At 38.9% G+C, this 18,037-nt stretch overlaps 2 protein-coding genes across 4 annotated transcripts; one reads left to right on the top strand and one right to left on the bottom strand.

Annotated features, from left to right (window-relative positions):
- Nucleotides 1-1,852: 1,852 nt before the first annotated feature.
- Nucleotides 1,853-7,245, bottom strand: LOC126965739 (intermembrane lipid transfer protein Vps13D-like). The gene is made up of 7 exons (XM_050809501.1): nt 6,927-7,245; nt 6,558-6,748; nt 3,886-4,065; nt 3,551-3,796; nt 3,184-3,351; nt 2,409-2,568; nt 1,853-1,933 (listed from the first exon to the last, which is right to left on the bottom strand). The coding sequence occupies exons 1-7, from the start codon at nt 7,021-7,023 to the stop codon at nt 1,911-1,913; spliced, it is 1,065 nt and encodes a 354-aa protein (XP_050665458.1). The 5' UTR covers nt 7,024-7,245; the 3' UTR covers nt 1,853-1,910.
- LOC126965775 (uncharacterized) lies at nt 6,607-17,730 on the top strand. 3 transcript variants are annotated; one of them, XM_050809547.1, is made up of 8 exons: nt 6,607-6,724; nt 7,769-7,894; nt 11,343-11,575; nt 11,658-11,783; nt 12,724-12,765; nt 13,144-13,211; nt 14,506-14,709; nt 15,295-17,730. In XM_050809547.1, exons 2-8 carry the CDS (start codon nt 7,878-7,880, stop codon nt 15,418-15,420), a joined length of 816 nt encoding a protein of 271 aa, XP_050665504.1. In that variant the 5' UTR covers nt 6,607-6,724; nt 7,769-7,877; the 3' UTR covers nt 15,421-17,730. The 3 variants fall into 3 exon arrangements, with proteins under 3 accessions (XP_050665504.1, XP_050665513.1, XP_050665496.1); XM_050809556.1 differs by lacking the exon at nt 6,607-6,724 and adding an exon at nt 7,660-7,677; XM_050809539.1 differs by lacking the exons at nt 6,607-6,724; nt 7,769-7,894 and having other exon boundaries at nt 11,057-11,575.
- The last annotated feature ends 307 nt before the right edge of the window (nt 17,731-18,037 follow it).

Here is an 18,037-nt window from a genome sequence, read left to right as displayed (position 1 = left end):
GCACGGCGAGAGCGCCGGCGCGGGGGCGGGACTCCAGCCGCGCGCACACCATACTGAACTGTACCTGCGGCGCGACGAGCACGGGAAACAACGTGCGCGGATGGATGCGGTCTCGGAGACACACGGCGCCCAGTGAGGCGTGCACGGCGAGAGCGCCGGCGCGGGGGCGGGACTCCAGCCGCGCGCACACCATACTGAACTGTACCTGCGGCGCGACGAGCACGGGAAACAACGTGCGCGGATGGATGCGGTCTCGGAGACACACGGCGCCCAGTGAGGCGTGCACGGCGAGAGCGCCGGCGCGGGGGCGGGACTCCAGCCGCGCGCACACCATACTGAACTGTACCTGCGGCGCGACGAGCACGGGAAACAACGTGCGCGGATGGATGCGGTCTCGGAGACACACGGCGCCCAGTGAGGCGTGCACGGCGAGAGCGCCGGCGCGGGGGCGGGACTCCAGCCGCGCGCACACCATACTGAACTGTACCTGCGGCGCGACGAGCACGGGAAACAACGTGCGCGGATGGATGCGGTCTCGGAGACACACGGCGCCCAGTGAGGCGTGCACGGCGAGAGCGCCGGCGCGGGGGCGGGACTCCAGCCGCGCGCACACCATACTGAACTGTACCTGCGGCGCGACGAGCACGGGAAACAACGTGCGCGGATGGATGCGGTCTCGGAGACACACGGCGCCCAGTGAGGCGTGCACGGCGAGAGCGCCGGCGCGGGGGCGGGACTCCAGCCGCGCGCACACCATACTGAACTGTAGCTCCACACCTGTCACGACATTCTCTCCCTCGCTTTCGTTGACACTGTGTAGGGTCACGAGAGAAGCATTTAAACAAACAAAAAAACAAAAATATTTTATTTCATAGATTAATTGCATTACACTTGAAATATGTCACTTTTTCATATAGCTCGTTCGAAAGGCAGATTTCCTTAGAGAAGAACGAGCAAAAAACTTTAAGGTTTCTTCTTAAAAACAGAATTGTATTACAGGTTCATTTAATTTTACAAATAATTACAATTACAGTATATGCAAAGTGATGCAACAAAATACACAAACGTCAATTACTAAATGCTTTACGCGAGTAAATCAAAAAATGTAAATTAATAAGTAAAATCGTCATCTTTCTTCTATGACTTTGTCTACAGTTTATTTATTTCCTACATTTCATTAGTTGACAGAATTCTAGATAATGTTTAAGAATTTAACTTACTTATCGTACTGGTTATCAGAGCAGAGATCGAATGATCCGGTATGCAGTGTAAACTCGAACAGCAGGAACAGGGCGTCACGCCGCAGCACGGTGTTGTCATCCATAGAGTCGGCAATCACGTCTAGTATCTCGTGTTCGAGGTGGGTGTCCTCGGGCGCAGATGCGGCTGCCGAAGTATTGTTGGTGGAGGCTTCTGGTGTGTACCAACCCCACCATTCCGGGAACCAGCGAACGAGCACCGAGCGTCCTGTTTTGTCCTCGGCAGCCACTGACGGCGTGGTTTTCGGCACACGCCGCATTGCGATCTGCATGCAAACATTGCAACTTTATTCTACTCGAAATGCACGGCTGACTTACAGAAGGACATCACAACAAAACAACTTCAGTGTGAGAGGAAGCTCTATCTTTCATAATTATTTACTATCTCACGATAAGTAACCTGTTAGTATGATGCGAATCTCAGCCAAGTGAATAGTTTACAATCATTAAGTTACGAAACATCTGCAATACAAACCTCTCTGAGCGGTTTGAGAACTGAAAGTGGGTTGTTCCACTCAAAGTCATCTTTGGCTTGCTTGCAATCAGGCGGCAACGTTCCCGCTGGATTACACAGAATATTCAGACATATCTCAACGTATTCACGGCTCTTTTTCGCTTGCTCCAAGCAAGACTCCCATGTGGGTTTGGGTTTCATCCCTGTGAAACAATGATGACTTGTTATTTATGTAGACCATGCATACTTGGTAAGGGTCGGAATCACTATAAGAGACCCCGCAAACTGCAGACTTTTGATCGGCCGATAGTTTGGTTGGTTTCTTAATCAGTATGAAGATTTATAAGAGTGCACATATTATAACGATTTGGTATTGGCCGACAAAAAAGTTTGATGGACTACACGATTGCCTTCAAACTGAACCCTCAGCAAACTATCGGCCGACTGTTGAATCAGTACAGCGCTCTTCTAGGCGCGCACACCACCGATTGTTTAGTCGGCCAGACTCATCAATAGCCGATTTAAAACTAATAGCGAATCGTCCCTAAAACTGTCGGCCGATAGTTGTCTAGTGTGCGCACTCATCACAGACCTAACTGTTTAGTCGGGCCAGTGTGCGCACTTAACAGCCGAACTCAAACAAACTATCGGCCGATCGAAAGTCTGCAGTTTGCGGGGTCTCAATCACTACGTACAAGCACAAGCGTGGTGCGGCAAATGCGCGGCCACAGCGTACTGCCACCACAGCCGTGCGTGTCCGTTGAGCGGCACGTCGGGCCGCAGCGCTCGCACGTCCCGCAGTCGACCGATGCGCTCCAAGCCACGCACGCACCCGCACATCTCCCCGTACTGACTCTATCAAATAAAAAAGAAACAATTTATAAACTGTATTGTAATGAAACATTATACATATCCTGTATATATGTTACTTAAAAAGAGTTATTAGTTTTTGGCCATTCTTTCGATTGGCATCATAAGAGTAGGGGTATTTTTTTTTTTACATTTAAGTCGGTTCGATTTTAGAAAATCTTTGAATGCAGAATTACTAACTTTTAAAAATAACATAAAGTCTTCTTTCAGTAAAATAGCCTATCTTCGATATTTAAGGTACTTTCCCTTCATGTCCCATAACTTTGGCACACCCTGTATATAGCTAACAGAACTGGCGACACCGTGTGCAAACACGAACCATTTGGAGCTAATTTTCACTCCCTCAAAAACTTTTTCACATAAACATGCGAACTAGCAGTCAGACCTTAGGCTTCAATATATAATCCTAAGTTAGAAGAATATTTCAAATTGTTATAAAATATTTTATGCTATTATAAATCAATTTCAGGACTGACCATTGAACTTAGCACCCATTTAGATCTAATTTCTAAGGCCCATAATATTATAATATTGAACTTGGCTCTAATTTCACATGTATGTATTTGATGGGATCGTATTCTCATCGTTGTCGGATGTTACCGAGGTGAGCCTCAGCGCGACGGCGTCAAGGGTGAGGTGGCAGGCCAGTCTTGGCCGCGAGCGATCCCTCAGTGGCTGTTCGCAGCGCTCTCTGCGGAGGCGCGCGCTCGCGCCGACCGGACGAACTACGTACTCGTGCTGAGCAGAGCGACTTCCACTCATACTCTCCTGGAAAAGAAATTATGGATATTATTTCATTTTTATTGAAATTAAAAATTAAACCTTAAAGATCTCGATTTAACAAATTGAGCACATTTTATCACTGTGTTTTAATGATCATCTGATGGTAACCATCACAGCAGCAGAAGTTCATTCCACAATTTCGCTGTATAATAAACGTATTAAGAAAGCCCCAATAACATCTCACCGCGAGTTCGGCGAGCGTACAGTTCGCCATCATGAGATTGGGCGGCATGGGGTCCCAGTAGAGCGCCAGGTTCGCCAGCTCCAGCAGCTTGAAGGAACAGGGGTCGGCGAGGGGCGTGAACCCACGCTGCCAGTTTGCGTCGCACGACTCCGCCGCCAAAGAATCCGCGGTGAGCCCGCATGCGAACGTGCGCCCCGGGCATGTCAGCGAATCCTCGTAGCGGATATGCACGTCGTTTATCTTTAGCTGAAAACATATTATTTTAATCAATGAATGAGTGATACTGAGTAAGTTATTATTATTTTTTATTTTTAGATGTCAAAAACAAGAATTACCTGGAGATTTTCAACAATGTTAGCCATAAATCCGGTGCCATAGCTAAGCCAAGAGGAGTAGGAGGCCGCGTAGTATCCACCATCGTTGGCCTCGTGCTCGGCTCGCCACTGCGCCTCCAAAGTATCCAACACAGACACCTTCCTCTCATGGGCAATTGATGCTTCCACTGCACTGTCCCACTACAACCAAAATCATCATAATTAATACCGCTTTATGCTATCAAACAGTGTAACTGGGAACTAAAAATGGATCGTATAAAGGACAAATAGCTGACATCTATTACTGTAGACATTTTGTTATACAATTTGTTTTTTATGGAAGAGGATGAAAGAGGATGACAGAGGATACAGGTCACCTGGTTTTAAGTGAACACCGCCGCCCACATTCTCTTGCAATACCAGAGGAATTACAGGCTCGTTGCCGGCCTTTAAGGAAGGTATACGTGCTATTTTTGAAGGTACCCATGTCGTATCGTCCCGGAAACACCGCACAAGGAAGCTCACAGCTTTGTAGTACGTGGAAGAAAGCTCCTTGAAAACCGCACTGTGAAGGACCGCCACACATCCAGATGGTGGGGATGATATCCTAATTTGGGGCGTGTCGTGCGAAGGTGGAATTCGGCGGCAGGAATCCGGTTGAACAGCTCTTCGGAACACTCCCCGTGATAAATGCGGTAAAAGACACACAATGAAGCGACGTCTCTACGCAACGGCAAGTGATCCAGCCGTTCACAGAGCACTGGGTCCCCGACAATTCGAGGTGTAGGTGTAGAGCGCTAGAATGTGGGCCGGCTTGAAGTATTGCCGTGCTCTATTGATGACGCCCAGCTTCTTCGAAGCCAATTTGTCTTTGCCCTCCAGATGGCCACGGAATAAGCAAACGCTCGAGATTTCGAGACCCAGTATTCCGATACTAGGCGAGGCTTTAAGGGAAGTGTTATCAAAGAACGGTGATATGACAAATGGGGTTTTTTTTTGTGGTAAACGCGCAAACTTGGGTCTTCTGGGGGTTAAATTAGACAAGGTTAAATTTACCCCATTCCGCGACCTTCTCGAGAGAGGAATCGATAGAAGACACAAGTTTCTCCCGGCACTGGTCGACGTTTTCCCGAGAGAGACCTGCATGGCCCGTGTATATGGCATCACCAGTACTGTTGTCTGCATAGCAATGTATGTTAGAGGTGTCCAACATATCATTGATATGCAGAAGAAACAGCGTGGGAGATACCACACAGCCTTGGGGCACTCCAGTGTTCACAGGCTTGGGATTCGAGCAAAACCATAGACAACGACTTGTATGCTGCACCCAGTGAGGAAGCTGGAGGTCCACTTGCAAATACAATACCAAAAGATGCAGCACATTTTGGAGAAGATTTTAGTATATGTGTTGTGGTGTTGGTGACTACTTATATTTTGGTTAAGAAATGCCTATATATTTGCAATACAAATAATTCAGTCAATGACATTTCATTACAGACCATTCATACAATTAGCGGGTGCAGGGTCCTTTATTTATATGGAAAAACAATGCTTGCCAGAACAACAATAGTAAAAGATATAATAATATACAAACAAATTTATTCTTGAAACACTTTTATGCTATCTTATCATTGTGACCAATTTCACTATCAAGGTTTTGATTACATCATTTTTTATTTTGACTTATGACTAATGACATCAGATAATTGTAGCTTAGAGCAACCACTTTGGGATTATTGGTGAATTCTTTACACAATAATAAAATATTTAAAAAAAAATGCAATACCAATTGATTTTATGAACACTCAGTCAACACAACAAACAAGGCAAAATACTCATGAAACTAATATTGTTTTTTTTTTTTATGTAATAGGAGGACAAACGAGCGTACGGGTCAACTGGTGTTAAGTGATCACCGCCACCCACACTCTCCTGCAACACCAGAGGAATCACAAGAGCGTTGCCGGCCTTTAAGGAAGGTGTACGCGCTTTTCTTGAAGGTACCCATGTCGTATCCCGGAAACACCGCACAAGGAAGCTCATTCCACAGCTTCGTGGTACGAGGAAGAAAGCTCCTTGAAAACCGCACTGTGGAGGACCGCCACACATCCAGGTGGTGGGGATGATATCCTAACTTGTGGCGTGTCGTGCGATGCTGGAATTCGGCGGCAGGAATCAGGTTAAACAGCGCTTCGGAACACTCCCCGTGATAAATGCGGTAGAAGACACACAATGAAGCGACGTCTCTACGCAACGCCAAGTGATCCAGCAGTTCAGAGTACTAGGTCCCCGACAATTCGAGCTGCTCTGCGTTGCACGCGGTCAAATGGATCAAGCTGATACTGGGGTGCGCCAGACCAGAGATGACAGCAATACTCCATGTGAGGCCGGACCTGCGCTTTGTAGAGCGCTAGAATGTGGGCCGGCTTGAAGTATTGCCGTGCTCTATTTATGACGCCCAGTTTCTTTGAAGCCAGTTTGGCTTATTAGTTTTACATAAGATATTAATATCCAATTAACTGAACATTTTAATTCTTAAATTTTAAATAAGTGGGTTAAGGTGTCATATACATTACTTATACATCCATCAATATTGATAGTATGTAATTATACACACAATGTTATATATTTTGTCAAACACAGCCACAAAGTATTTTGGAAGATGCCCAAATAAACAATGATATGCAACAAACCTCATCCAAATTAAACGGTGCTGCAACTAAATATAGTTTCTCAATGGCTATCAGCCAGGGAGCTGATCTGATCTGTCGCACTGGTACTTGGAGCTGGACTTTACCAATAAACCCTGCTTTAATCTCCACTGGCAACCCCAAGTGTCGCAGCGCATCCTTTCTTAGAGGCAAGTTTTCTAATTCAACCTTACCTAAAACAGGAGATACATTTCTTTAATATTACACTGATATATGAAAAATTTTATTAAGATAAATCTTTACAAATAACGATGATCGTATTAGACATTCAACAAAACATAAAAAGCAGGAAGCGGAATGTACTTATTTATTTAATTGTGGAAGTTCTAATATGTTTACCATGTTGCTTACCAGATAGGAGGGCCACACTGAGTTGGTCGGTGTTCAAGTTTCCTACATACTTTCCGAGATAATTGTTTAACACCCAAGCTACCAAACCTTCCAACATTGTGCATTGTTGATTTTATAATCACTATATATTAAGACAATTTCCGTTGGATAATCAACAGTTACGCTTCATAAATTAATTTTCTTGTACTATCCACTCATCAACTTAATAAAACAAAGAAGCAACTTATTTAAACATTTAATTAAAACATTAAAATATATTTGATGTTTACATTATTTTTGTAAATTTCGTAATATTCATATATTCAATTCAATGTTTTCAATTTTCATTGAATAATCAAAGAGCATTTAACCATTACTTTCATGAATAATTTAAATTTTCAAGTGACAATTGTCAGACGGTATCAGCGTCAATGTCAAAATATTATTATCCAGTTCATAAGAATATTAACGCCTATGAACTTGAAGTATCAACATTCAACTGCCATGCGGGTATTCCGAAAGTTTAACAATCCTATAACCCGGGCACATGCGGTTGGTACCGACGAGTTTCAGTTCATTCGGAGGTCCTCCATGAGTGTAGTGAGTTCGCGGTACTCTCATACTATTGAAACTGTTCCTGGTAATTAGTGGCAAAAAAATCTCAATAAATACTCAGTTTTTTGAGAGCATCGATGAAGCCGAATTAGATCTGGCCACCATTCCTGCTACCAGAGGACCTTCCAGGCAGCACTCATTGAGAGTGTTCCTGCAGGTATCATTAATCACAGAAGTTGTCAAGTATTCTATTATAAATGTATATTTGAGGAACATATTTTTCGCTGATCATATTACTTCTTTTACAGATACCGGCTAGGGGGTTCCCTACCGAGGAGACGATGGCATCCTAAAATCGTTGACCACCAACGTGACTCCATTCTTAACACCATATTTTGCCGCTGCACGATTGGTGGGATGCGATGTGGCTGCCGGTAAGCAGGAATTGCATGTTCCAGTGTCTGTCGTATATGCTCCGTCTCATATACTACTGGAGCCCCGATCAAAAACAGCGTCCATGATTATGTTGATGATGATGTTTTAGATTTGGAAGATAATTATAATTAAAATGGGACACCAGGTAGGAACGAAGTTCCTTCGGCTAATGTAGAATCGACACAAATTGTAAAATATTCGTTCTAATATTGCTATAATCGTTATCATATATTAATATAATAATATTGATAATATATACACTACTCGCTAGTGTATGCGACTGTCGCGCCTGCGCACGTCTCATTTAACGGTTTCATTCCACGCACTTTTATCCACGGATTTTTTCTTACGGTTTTACTATAACATTTTTTTCAGTTCGGTCCCGCAGCAAAATCCCTATCTCCTCCAAGCCAAGCCTATCAATTCCAAGTAAGGAACTTCGTTCCAAAAAAATCAGACATATTGGACCGTAAGAAAAAGTCCGTGGAATAAAACCGTTAAATGAGACGTGCGCAGGCGCGACAGTCGTATACACAAGCGAGTAGTGTATAATACCTTTCTCTTTCTCCTTCTTTTTTCAGCAATATAATTTAATGACGAGACTGATTAATAAGAATTACTTATAATACTAATAATAATAATAAACTTTTTGGAACGAAGTTCCTTACGGCAGGCTTGGAGGAGATAGGGATTTTGCTGCGGGACCGAACTGAAAAAAAAGTGAGAGTAAAACCGTAAGAAAAAGTCCGTACAATAAAACCGTTAAATGAGACGTGCGCAGGCGCGACAGTCGTATACGCAAGCGAGTAGTGTATAATACCTTTCTTTTTCTAATGGACTTTATTATGTGAGTGCAAGAAATCTTAGCAGGGTTGACAATCTTGTCATTGGCAATCAAGTAATAGATGTAATATAACTTAAAACAAATCAGATTTCATAAAATTGTAAAAATATTTTCAAACAGAGAACGTGGCGCCATCTTATATGCCGTAGTAAAGTTACGTGGTCATCTAATGCAATTTACCGCCATCTCTAGAAGGGATTTTAAATTACGATACAGTTTAATGCAAAATGTAATGTTATATAAATGTATGGAAGAATTGTAGAGTTGCTATCCATCTTAAATCAAGTAATAGATGTAATATAACTTAAAAAATTAAGTTTTTTTTACAAATTGTGTCGATTCTACATTAGCCGAAGGAACTTCGTTCCTACCTGGCGTCTCACGACACCACATCTTTTTTATACACAATAACAAATATTTATTTTATTATTGTCCATCTTCTTTCCTTCATATCTCATTAAAAGCTTTGCAGCAAAAGTCAAGATAATTAAACTTGAATCTGGGCGTCATAAATACCAAGCCGCCGCCAATACTTCAAGCCGCCCCACATTCTAGCGCTCTACAAAGCGCAAGTCCGGCCACATATGGAGTATTGCTGTTATCTATGGTCTGGCGCATTCCAGTATCAGCTCAATCCAATTGACCACGTGCAACGTAAAGCAGCTCGAATCGTCGGGGACCCTGTACTCTGTGGCTGGATCACTTAGGATTGCGCAGAAAGGTCCACGAATTTACGCTTCGCACCACATGCCACAAACTAGGATATCATCTCCACCATCTGGATGTGTTGTGGTCCTCCACAGTTGGGTACAAGGAATTTTCTTCCGCGTACTACAAGGCTGTGGTATGAGCTTCCTTGTGCGGTGTTTCCGAGACGGCACGACATGGGAACCTTCAAAGAAAGCGCCTTAAAGATCGGCAACGGTCCTGTAATTCCCCTGGTGTTGCAAGAGAATGTGGGTGGCGGTGATCACTTTGCACCAGGTACGCTTCTTTGTCCTCCTTTTCCATTAAAAAAAACGCAAAATTGCACTTTCACTACAAATATAAATTACATTTTTTTTAAAGTTAGTTACAAAAATTGCAGTGTGAATTCGAAAAATTTTTTTTTTTTCAAATAGTTTTAGCTGGCGGCTTGTAAACCATTCCAATCATCTCTGTAACAATAATCGTGATCTAATGTTTTATTGTGATTGTAAAGGTATGCATTTGAGCATTTAGTGCTTACGCGGCGCGTCGCTTCACCTCGCTTGACGGTACCTTTCGCATTACAACTGCAGTAAGCGGCAGCTCGCGTCATTTCTGTACCATTTCACGTGCGAGCAACATTACAAGATGGGCGATAGTGACGAGGATTTAGTCATTATTTCTTTATTGTGTGCAGAAGAAGAACCAATTATGGAAGAGAAAAAAAAATAAGACGTCAAAAATCAAAGTCAAAAATACTTCATTCAGTTAGGCTACTAAGCGATTTTCAAGCATTACTATAAAATATATTTCTTTTAAATTACTGAATCTACCAAAATATTCGGAAAAAATTGAGCCACTCTTTTTAATCAATAGAGTATTTTACAATGGCTATAATATACAAAATAAAAGGATTGTGTGGTTTTATGAACCCACGGTAAAAGTGAAACTTTTTTTCACATCATAGACATTTAACTTAAAATTTTTGGAATAATATTCTATTTAGGGTATAAAAATCGCTTTATCTATACTAAATTTTATACTTGGGAAATTGGAATGATAATGCGAAATAATGAAAACAAACAAAATAGCATGGAACACTGGCACAAATGAGTAATAGTCTATACATTACACGGTCAGCTGCTGCGAACTATAGGTGCCACCCGACCGTCACGCGACATGCAACACACAGACGAAAAAGTTTGAGACGATGTTATAAAAGTTTCACTTTAAAAATATATTTTGTATTTGCATCCAATATATGAATAAAATAAAAAATTAATTAAATTTAACTAATAAATTTCTATTATTTTTTGTTTTTTAATAAAGTTAATTTTATTAATTTATAAGACAAAATTCTATAAACTTATCGCGTCGCTTGCTCTGTCGCACTGAGCGTCAATGAACTGCGCGTCGCGGCGCTGCCCGTCAATATGTTCTCTCGGAGGCATCTATGCCACCACGCGCAGTGCAATGCTCCAGTACGAGATGCTCCATACAAAAAGATTGAAATAATATTTTGACGCTTTCAGCTTTGTGCCGCTCAGTGTAGCGCTGCGCAGAGTTGCGGTAATGTGTTCCGGCCTTTAAGCTCTTTCTATCGCACTGCTAGGACTTCAAAGCTTTAAAATTGTCAAAATAGCAACTGGAAGTGACAACTGTCAATGCCAATTGCCATTGGAATTCGTAATTTTGGAGCAGTCCCCTGTCCCATATATATTATTGTACTCTTTAGTCTTTGAGCAGTCTGCAGTGAGAACCGAGAACCTAGTACGTACTATCTACCGGTTACCTTTTAGTTTTTTCAAAATGAAAGCTTTTTTAAAAATCTCAAGATATTGCAGCTCCTCTAACATTATAAAAGCAAGTGTAACAAGTTCTCAAGTGCGGTATTGTTATGTTAATATTATTTATAGGAGTGATTTGTTGTTAAAAAAACATGCACCAGTTGGATTAGACTATGTAAACAAAAGATATTTAGGGTTGGGACCGACATCAAAAGACTTCGAGGAACCATCTCAGTTCTCTGGTCCATTGACAAAAGCTCATGCTACCGAACTTGTGCTTCGATTGAATGGCGAAGAGAGAAAAATGCTTTTTAATGCACTGAATGAGTTTGAGTCAAACAAGATAAAAGAAGAATTTGAAGGTATGCCTCGGTTAGTAGCATAACTTAAGATAGTGGATTTTTAAATTTCATTGCAATTTTTGGATATATATGTGTATTTAAGATAAACTGGCTGGTCAAAGATGGAGGAGCAAACTTGGAAGGCCTAGCAAAGCTCAGACTTTAGGTGATGTAGACCCAACCGGCAGCTATTGTCCGGTTCCTGAAGACTGGTTAAAAAAGAAATATGGTAAGTACTAGTTTCAATTCTTGTCTTTTTTCGAGTCATGAGGTTATCGATGTAGTGATGACCTCATGATCTAAAACAGTGTGTGTATAAGGTTCAGAAGCCAACAAAAAAACCTAACAGTATCTACCGTTTGTATATAAGGCAAACACTTTCAAGGCACTTTCTTACAAATGACCAATTTCTATCCTAAAGAGATTGATATTATCAACTCTACAATAAATATCAGATCTACAGAATAAAATGTTTCAAACCATCTATTGGATGACATTCATTATTTTCAGCTTGGTAGTGGTATGAAAGTGATGTGATGATGATGATGATGATGATGCATTTCTTTAATAAATGGATTTGAAAATGAAGATTGACATTCTCATTCATTCATCATTAATTTTTTTTTTATGGAATAGGAGGACAAACGAGCGTACAGGTCACCTGGTGTTAAGTGATCACTGCCGCCCACATTCTCTTGCAACACCAGAGGAATCACAAGAGCGTTGCCGGCCTTTAAGGAAGGTGTATGTGCTTTTTTTTTAAGGTACCCATGTCATATCATCCCGGAAACACTGCACAAGGAAGCTCATTCCACAGCTTTGTAGTATGTGGAAGAAAGCTCCTTGAAAACCGCACTGTGGAGGACCGCCACACATCCCGATGGTGGGGATGATATCCTAATTGACTGGGATGACATAAAATGAGGATTCTAGATAATCTTAGATTAGATATTACATATTGATAGTGTCTGTGAGTCAGATGAGGAAGTCAATTTATGTGGAAGTTTTGGTTTCTTTTTTACATTCAAATTCAAATATTTTTATTCATAATAGATTTTTAAATCACTTCTCATTACACTGTCTCATTACAAACAACTAGTTTTCATAATATCTTGTGATATTATTGTGAGTTCAGAATATATTAAAGTAAAATTATTATTTGTTTTCAGCTGCTACAGTACCAAAACCTTCCACTAAGGAATTATTGCATTGTAAGTATTTTTATGACAATATTTGTCAAAAACGTCATGTAACTAACGGACTCCGCCTAACGGAGGTTGGGAAACTAAAAAACATCCTGACTAATATTTAAGTGAATTTTTTACATAGAGAACTTTTATTTTTTTATTTCACTTTGTTGTACAAATAAACCCGAATAGAATATTTTTTACCACCTGCCATGAGTGCATAGTAAATAACTCTAGCATTATTAACAATAACTAACATTTGATGTTTGCACAAATATTAGATACATCTGCATAAACCAATAATAACTGGTTTTTGTATTAGAATCATAAGTACATATTAAAATAGGTTTAATTTTAAATCTATTTTTTTTTTAAACTTATTTGCTATTTTGTTGATTTCAGTGTCATTAGCAAACTCCATACCATTCATTGGCTTTGGTTTTCTCGACAACTTCATAATGATCATTGCTGTAAGTGTTTCTTTATAGTTCATATTTAGTGTTGGTAGTAAATCATCAACATATCAATATTTTCAAATTGTTAAGTTATAAAACACTGTAGACAATTAGCACATATTTATTTATTTTTAAGTATACGAGACTAAATATCACATTATATTATACATATAGAAATAATATAGATATAAAAGAATAAATAATCAAATTATAAGTAGGTACAATAAGTTATAATAATATGTACTTACATTATAAAACTATTGTACTTACTTTAACTAGCCATCATTTTCGAGATGGTATTATAATTGTTTTTTCATAATTCGTCCATTAAGGGCAGTGTATAGTCTATCGACCATATCGCCGAGGTGGTATTAATATTATAATTATGGATAAGCGCCTGCCACTGGTGAGCGCGGTAAGGCAACCGAGACTGTCATAGTCAATGCGACATTCAAACACAGTTCGTACGGCGTTTTTCAACACACTTGTGCAAACTCTATACACAGCAGTCTTCTTCTCTACTCTCAATATTTTAAATAATAATCAATCAATCACCAAAAATTAGCATTTATTCATTGTTACAAATTAAATTCGAACTCTAAACTGTTGAAAGAGCGACATCTCAATTCAATTTCCTAATATGCAAATATTGGGGTTGAGCAGGTTATCAACTGTAAAGTAGATCCTGTAGATGGAGCCACTACCTGAGAGTTGAACAGGTCATACAGATAAGATAATGTGCAGGTACTAAATTTAGATGCGCACAATTTTTGATATAAGTATATAAATTTTTTGGAGTAAGGGCTTTAAAGTGATGTTGATCAATGAGGTCCATGTTACGACCAACTTTGATGGAAAAATATTGATTCTACTCACCTTCTCAAGAATGGTATCTTTATACGCCTGTGCCGATGTTTTGAGACCTTTTTCACAAAAGTATGGCTCGGTCACTCCTTCATAGCTAATACCCCACCAAACCATCACTGAAGTCGGATAGTGACCACCTTTTTCGTATGAACATTATGTGGACGGCCAGATCATTTTCCGACACAAACATAGAAGGTCTCAATGTAACTATTAATGGCCCGGTACAACAATTTTACTCATATGAAGAGTTTAAAAAATTGCATTTGGCTCTCTTTATCACCCCACTCCATTTTAATATTGCACAATGTATTGGCGCCAAAATGAGAAAACTCAATGAACAATCATATAAAAATGACAAATTCCAAATTCAAATGTATTTTTTTTTAAATTGTAACAGTGTTTATGGCCAGACTAATATATAACTAATTGAATCTGATGTAAGGGAGACAGCATAGAGAGCAGCATGAGCGCGTACATCACGCTGTCGACGATGGCGGCGGCAGCTCTCGGCAACACCTTCAGCGACGTGATCGGCATCGGCTCCTCCTACTACGTGGAGCGAGCCGCCGCCCTGGTGGGGCTTGGCGCGCCTGCGCTCTCGCCCGTGCAGCTCGACATGCCCGTCAGTAGGAGATTCGCCAATCTCGTGAGTATTATTTTTTATGTCAATTGTGTTGTAAGGTGATCCCCGATCATCACGTGACCCTTGTAATAAACACTGATTCCATTAAAAAATTGAATAATTTTTAACGTAACTAACAAACATTATCAGCTCCTTACAAACGATATTTTTATAGATATATTACAACAATTGTTAATTGCCTATTTCTGCCGTGAAGCAGTAATGTTTATAAGCATTACTGTGTTCTGAAGGGCGCCGTAGCTAGTGAAATTACTCGGCAAATGCGCTCAGAATTTTTGGGTTTTTCAATTATCCTGAGCGGCACTGCATTATTTACCACCAGCTGAACGTCCTGCTCGGGACGAGTCCTTATTTTCATAAAAAAAATACTCATTGATTTAAAAGTGGCCGTCGAGTTTCTTTTGCGTTTATCTCACGAACTCTACTTTTTCCGAACGTAATATGACAAATTCAGTAGTGTAAATGAAATATTTATAATGACTATTCAAAACTGCTTTTTTGTTGACTTTGAATTACTTTACATTCGGTTGTAAAAGCAAATCTTACATTTTTACAACAGTAGTTTGAAACTTAACAATTGTCTTTCAGGGTCGGGTACTCGGCATCACTCTGGGATGCTTTCTGGGCATGATCCCACTGCTCTTCAAGGACAATGAACCGAAACCAGAGACTAAAGACGAAAGCGCAGCTAATACCACAAAAAAATTAATATAATGTTACTAATTGGTCTTGAAGAAGGTAAGGTATATTATATTTACTTGGTCTAACAGTATTAACTTTTGAACAAAATGTAACAGACGGCTGTACCTAGTTGTCCTTCATATTGCAACAACAGAGATATGACATGGCTAAAATATCCATAATTGGTTTATATTGTGTCATTCTTGATGTTGTTGCTATGAAATGTATAAATAATTAATACACTCAATATTCATCGTTAACATTTAACCAGTACTCTAACTGTGTTATTAATAAACGCGAAGTAAAGTTATTCCAAGTTTAAAACTTTTTGTCTTTACCTTACCTTTGTCAATACTGAATTACGTGACAGGGAGAGGTAATTTAAGCTTGGGGTACGTAACTTCACACTATGTTTGATAATAAGACAGTAAATAATACATGAAGATTCAAACCAAATGTAAATATAGGGTACAAATACAATTTATCTGTAGAGTTGAATTATTCTCCAAATGAAGTTGTAAACTGAATCACACCTTACACTATCTATGTGGATTTTTCACAGTTTAGCATTATTTCATGATGTAGATACCTAATAGAAAAGATGAATAGTGATCTATTAAATGCTTCGAATTTTTCTCTGACCGAAATTTGGTAAATAAGTTTTTTTTTACCCTGATTGTATGATTGTTTCCTGATACTATATACAGTTAATATTGTAATATTATTGTGCTCAATGATTTTATACACAGGTGCCTTTTATTAAGTGTTTAAAGCTTTACTATTTAATAGTTTAACATTTCTCCTACATTACCTAGTTGTAATAAATTATAATCAATATTAATTTTAGTAAATATATTATATTGCTGTGTTCTACATATTTTTATATGTTGCTGACTTTATTTGTTTTTAAGATAAGGAAAAGTTTTTACTAATGTATGTATAATATATTATTTAGTGAAAATAATTATTATACTCTGTTCATCTGCCGAATCAAACACTCTCTACAATTTAGTTCTGTGCAAATATAAATAGTAGATACTTCATATTTTTAATGATATTCATAATTGTGACCACATTAATTTCATTCAATAAATTTGATGGATATTGTTCAATGACATTGTAAAAAGCTTCCTGTAGTTAGTGGTTAGATGTAAGTTGTGAACTAGTCAATAAGTAATATTGTAAGTATTGGGTCTTCTTATCACAAACATCCTGTGCTATCTATGTATGTACAACAAATGTATTTAAATGCTTTAAGTTGAGAAACTATACTGTAAATAAATTTCGTCACATTGGCGTAGTTCTCAAAGCGGAAACATGCATGTCTCATTTAGTAATACGGCTTTACTCACGATTATATATACTATACTCATAATTATTAACTATTGATAAGTTAATAATTATGTGGTGGACACCAATAGTGACATAATGTCAGTGATAATAGATGAAAAGTTATTTATGCTCGTCATCACCACCGGCGCACCCTCGCCCTGTCCAGCCGCGCAATACCTGCACAAGTCCGCAGTAAGAGACGGGTCGTTATCGCGAACTTACTAACACTCACCCTGATGAAGGACCTCCGAATGGTCCTTGTACCCACACCGATAAATCGTGAATAAAGCCGTATTACCAAATAAGTTAATCATGTCTCACGAAAGTTAAAATAATTTAATTGAATGTCTCATATTTTGGTATAAATAAAAATAACAAACTTATTAAGTGTATTTGAAAAAGTGACATCAAATATTATATCAATTTCCTAATATTTTGCAATTGTAAGGGTTTAACAGACTGTCAGCTGTAAATGCGGCATAAATGTAGGTGGCGCCACAACTTGAAAGTTGAATCTTAGATCATTTAAGTATATGTCTAAATAAGACTATGACAGATGTGAAAATGTCGAAAGAAATAGGCTTTAGAACTAACCCATATTTTGAGCAATTAACGCCCACTAACACAGTGTCATACATCTCGTAAGTGTTAGACTTGCTTGCTTAAGCTTGTTACGCACACTAATCTAATATTCCTGGCCTGTATTCATCAGTTGTCTAACAGCAAGAGACTATCTAGACGTATAAATTATCTAAGCTAAATAACAAGATTTATGGATGTTTAGCGGTTTAATTCATTAATTTTGGTACAAATTAAATGTTGTATATTCAATTCCAAAATTGAGGGAAGATTAATAAAATTTCTCATATTTAATATAAGTATATTTTCGGTGTTTCATGCCATCGGACTTTGTGGTCGCTGACTAGTGCAATATAGATAATGTAATATGAAATATTTTGGCATTAATAATGAAAAAATAATTTGAAATAAACGGGAATGGTTTTATATAATCATTGTTTAAATGTTGTTATTTAATATGACTCATATTTAATACTATGTTAGGCTTTTGTTTCGTGTATATAAGTAGTTTGTATTAACTGTAAGTATGCTACAAATAAATAGACTAACCAAACAATTTATTATGTGTGTATGTTTTTCCTATAGTAAAGATATTATTTTAATTGAATTAATAAACATGTTAACAATAATCTGCTCGACTTTTAATGTGAAAATTGTTGGCCAATAACTAACACTAAATGGTTGAAGTAATAATTAAAAATATATTAATATAGGAGGGTATCTGCAACGTAATATCAGT

Source organism: Leptidea sinapis, chromosome 1 (genome assembly GCF_905404315.1).
Source record: "Leptidea sinapis chromosome 1, ilLepSina1.1, whole genome shotgun sequence".
NCBI classification, from domain to species: Eukaryota; Metazoa; Arthropoda; class Insecta; order Lepidoptera; family Pieridae; genus Leptidea; species Leptidea sinapis.
This window is presented reverse-complemented; position numbering and strand designations above follow the sequence as displayed.

Excerpts from the sequence above, each read along its gene's own strand:
- LOC126965775 (XM_050809539.1), top strand. The coding sequence starts at position 11,236 with ATGAAAGCTTTTTTAAAAATCTCAAGATATTGCAGCTCCTCTAACATT. Across the intron at positions 12,766-13,143 it reads CACTAAGGAATTATTGCATT|TGTCATTAGCAAACTCCATA; the intron begins GTAAGTATTTTT and ends TGTTGATTTCAG. Across the intron at positions 13,212-14,505 it reads ACTTCATAATGATCATTGCT|GGAGACAGCATAGAGAGCAG; the intron begins GTAAGTGTTTCT and ends ATCTGATGTAAG.
- LOC126965739 (XM_050809501.1), bottom strand. The coding sequence starts at position 7,023 with ATGTTGGAAGGTTTGGTAGCTTGGGTGTTAAACAATTATCTCGGAAAG. Across the intron at positions 4,066-6,557 it reads CACCGTTTAATTTGGATGAG|TGGGACAGTGCAGTGGAAGC; the intron begins GTTTGTTGCATA and ends TTTTGGTTGTAG. Across the intron at positions 3,797-3,885 it reads ACATTGTTGAAAATCTCCAG|CTAAAGATAAACGACGTGCA; the intron begins GTAATTCTTGTT and ends ATATGTTTTCAG.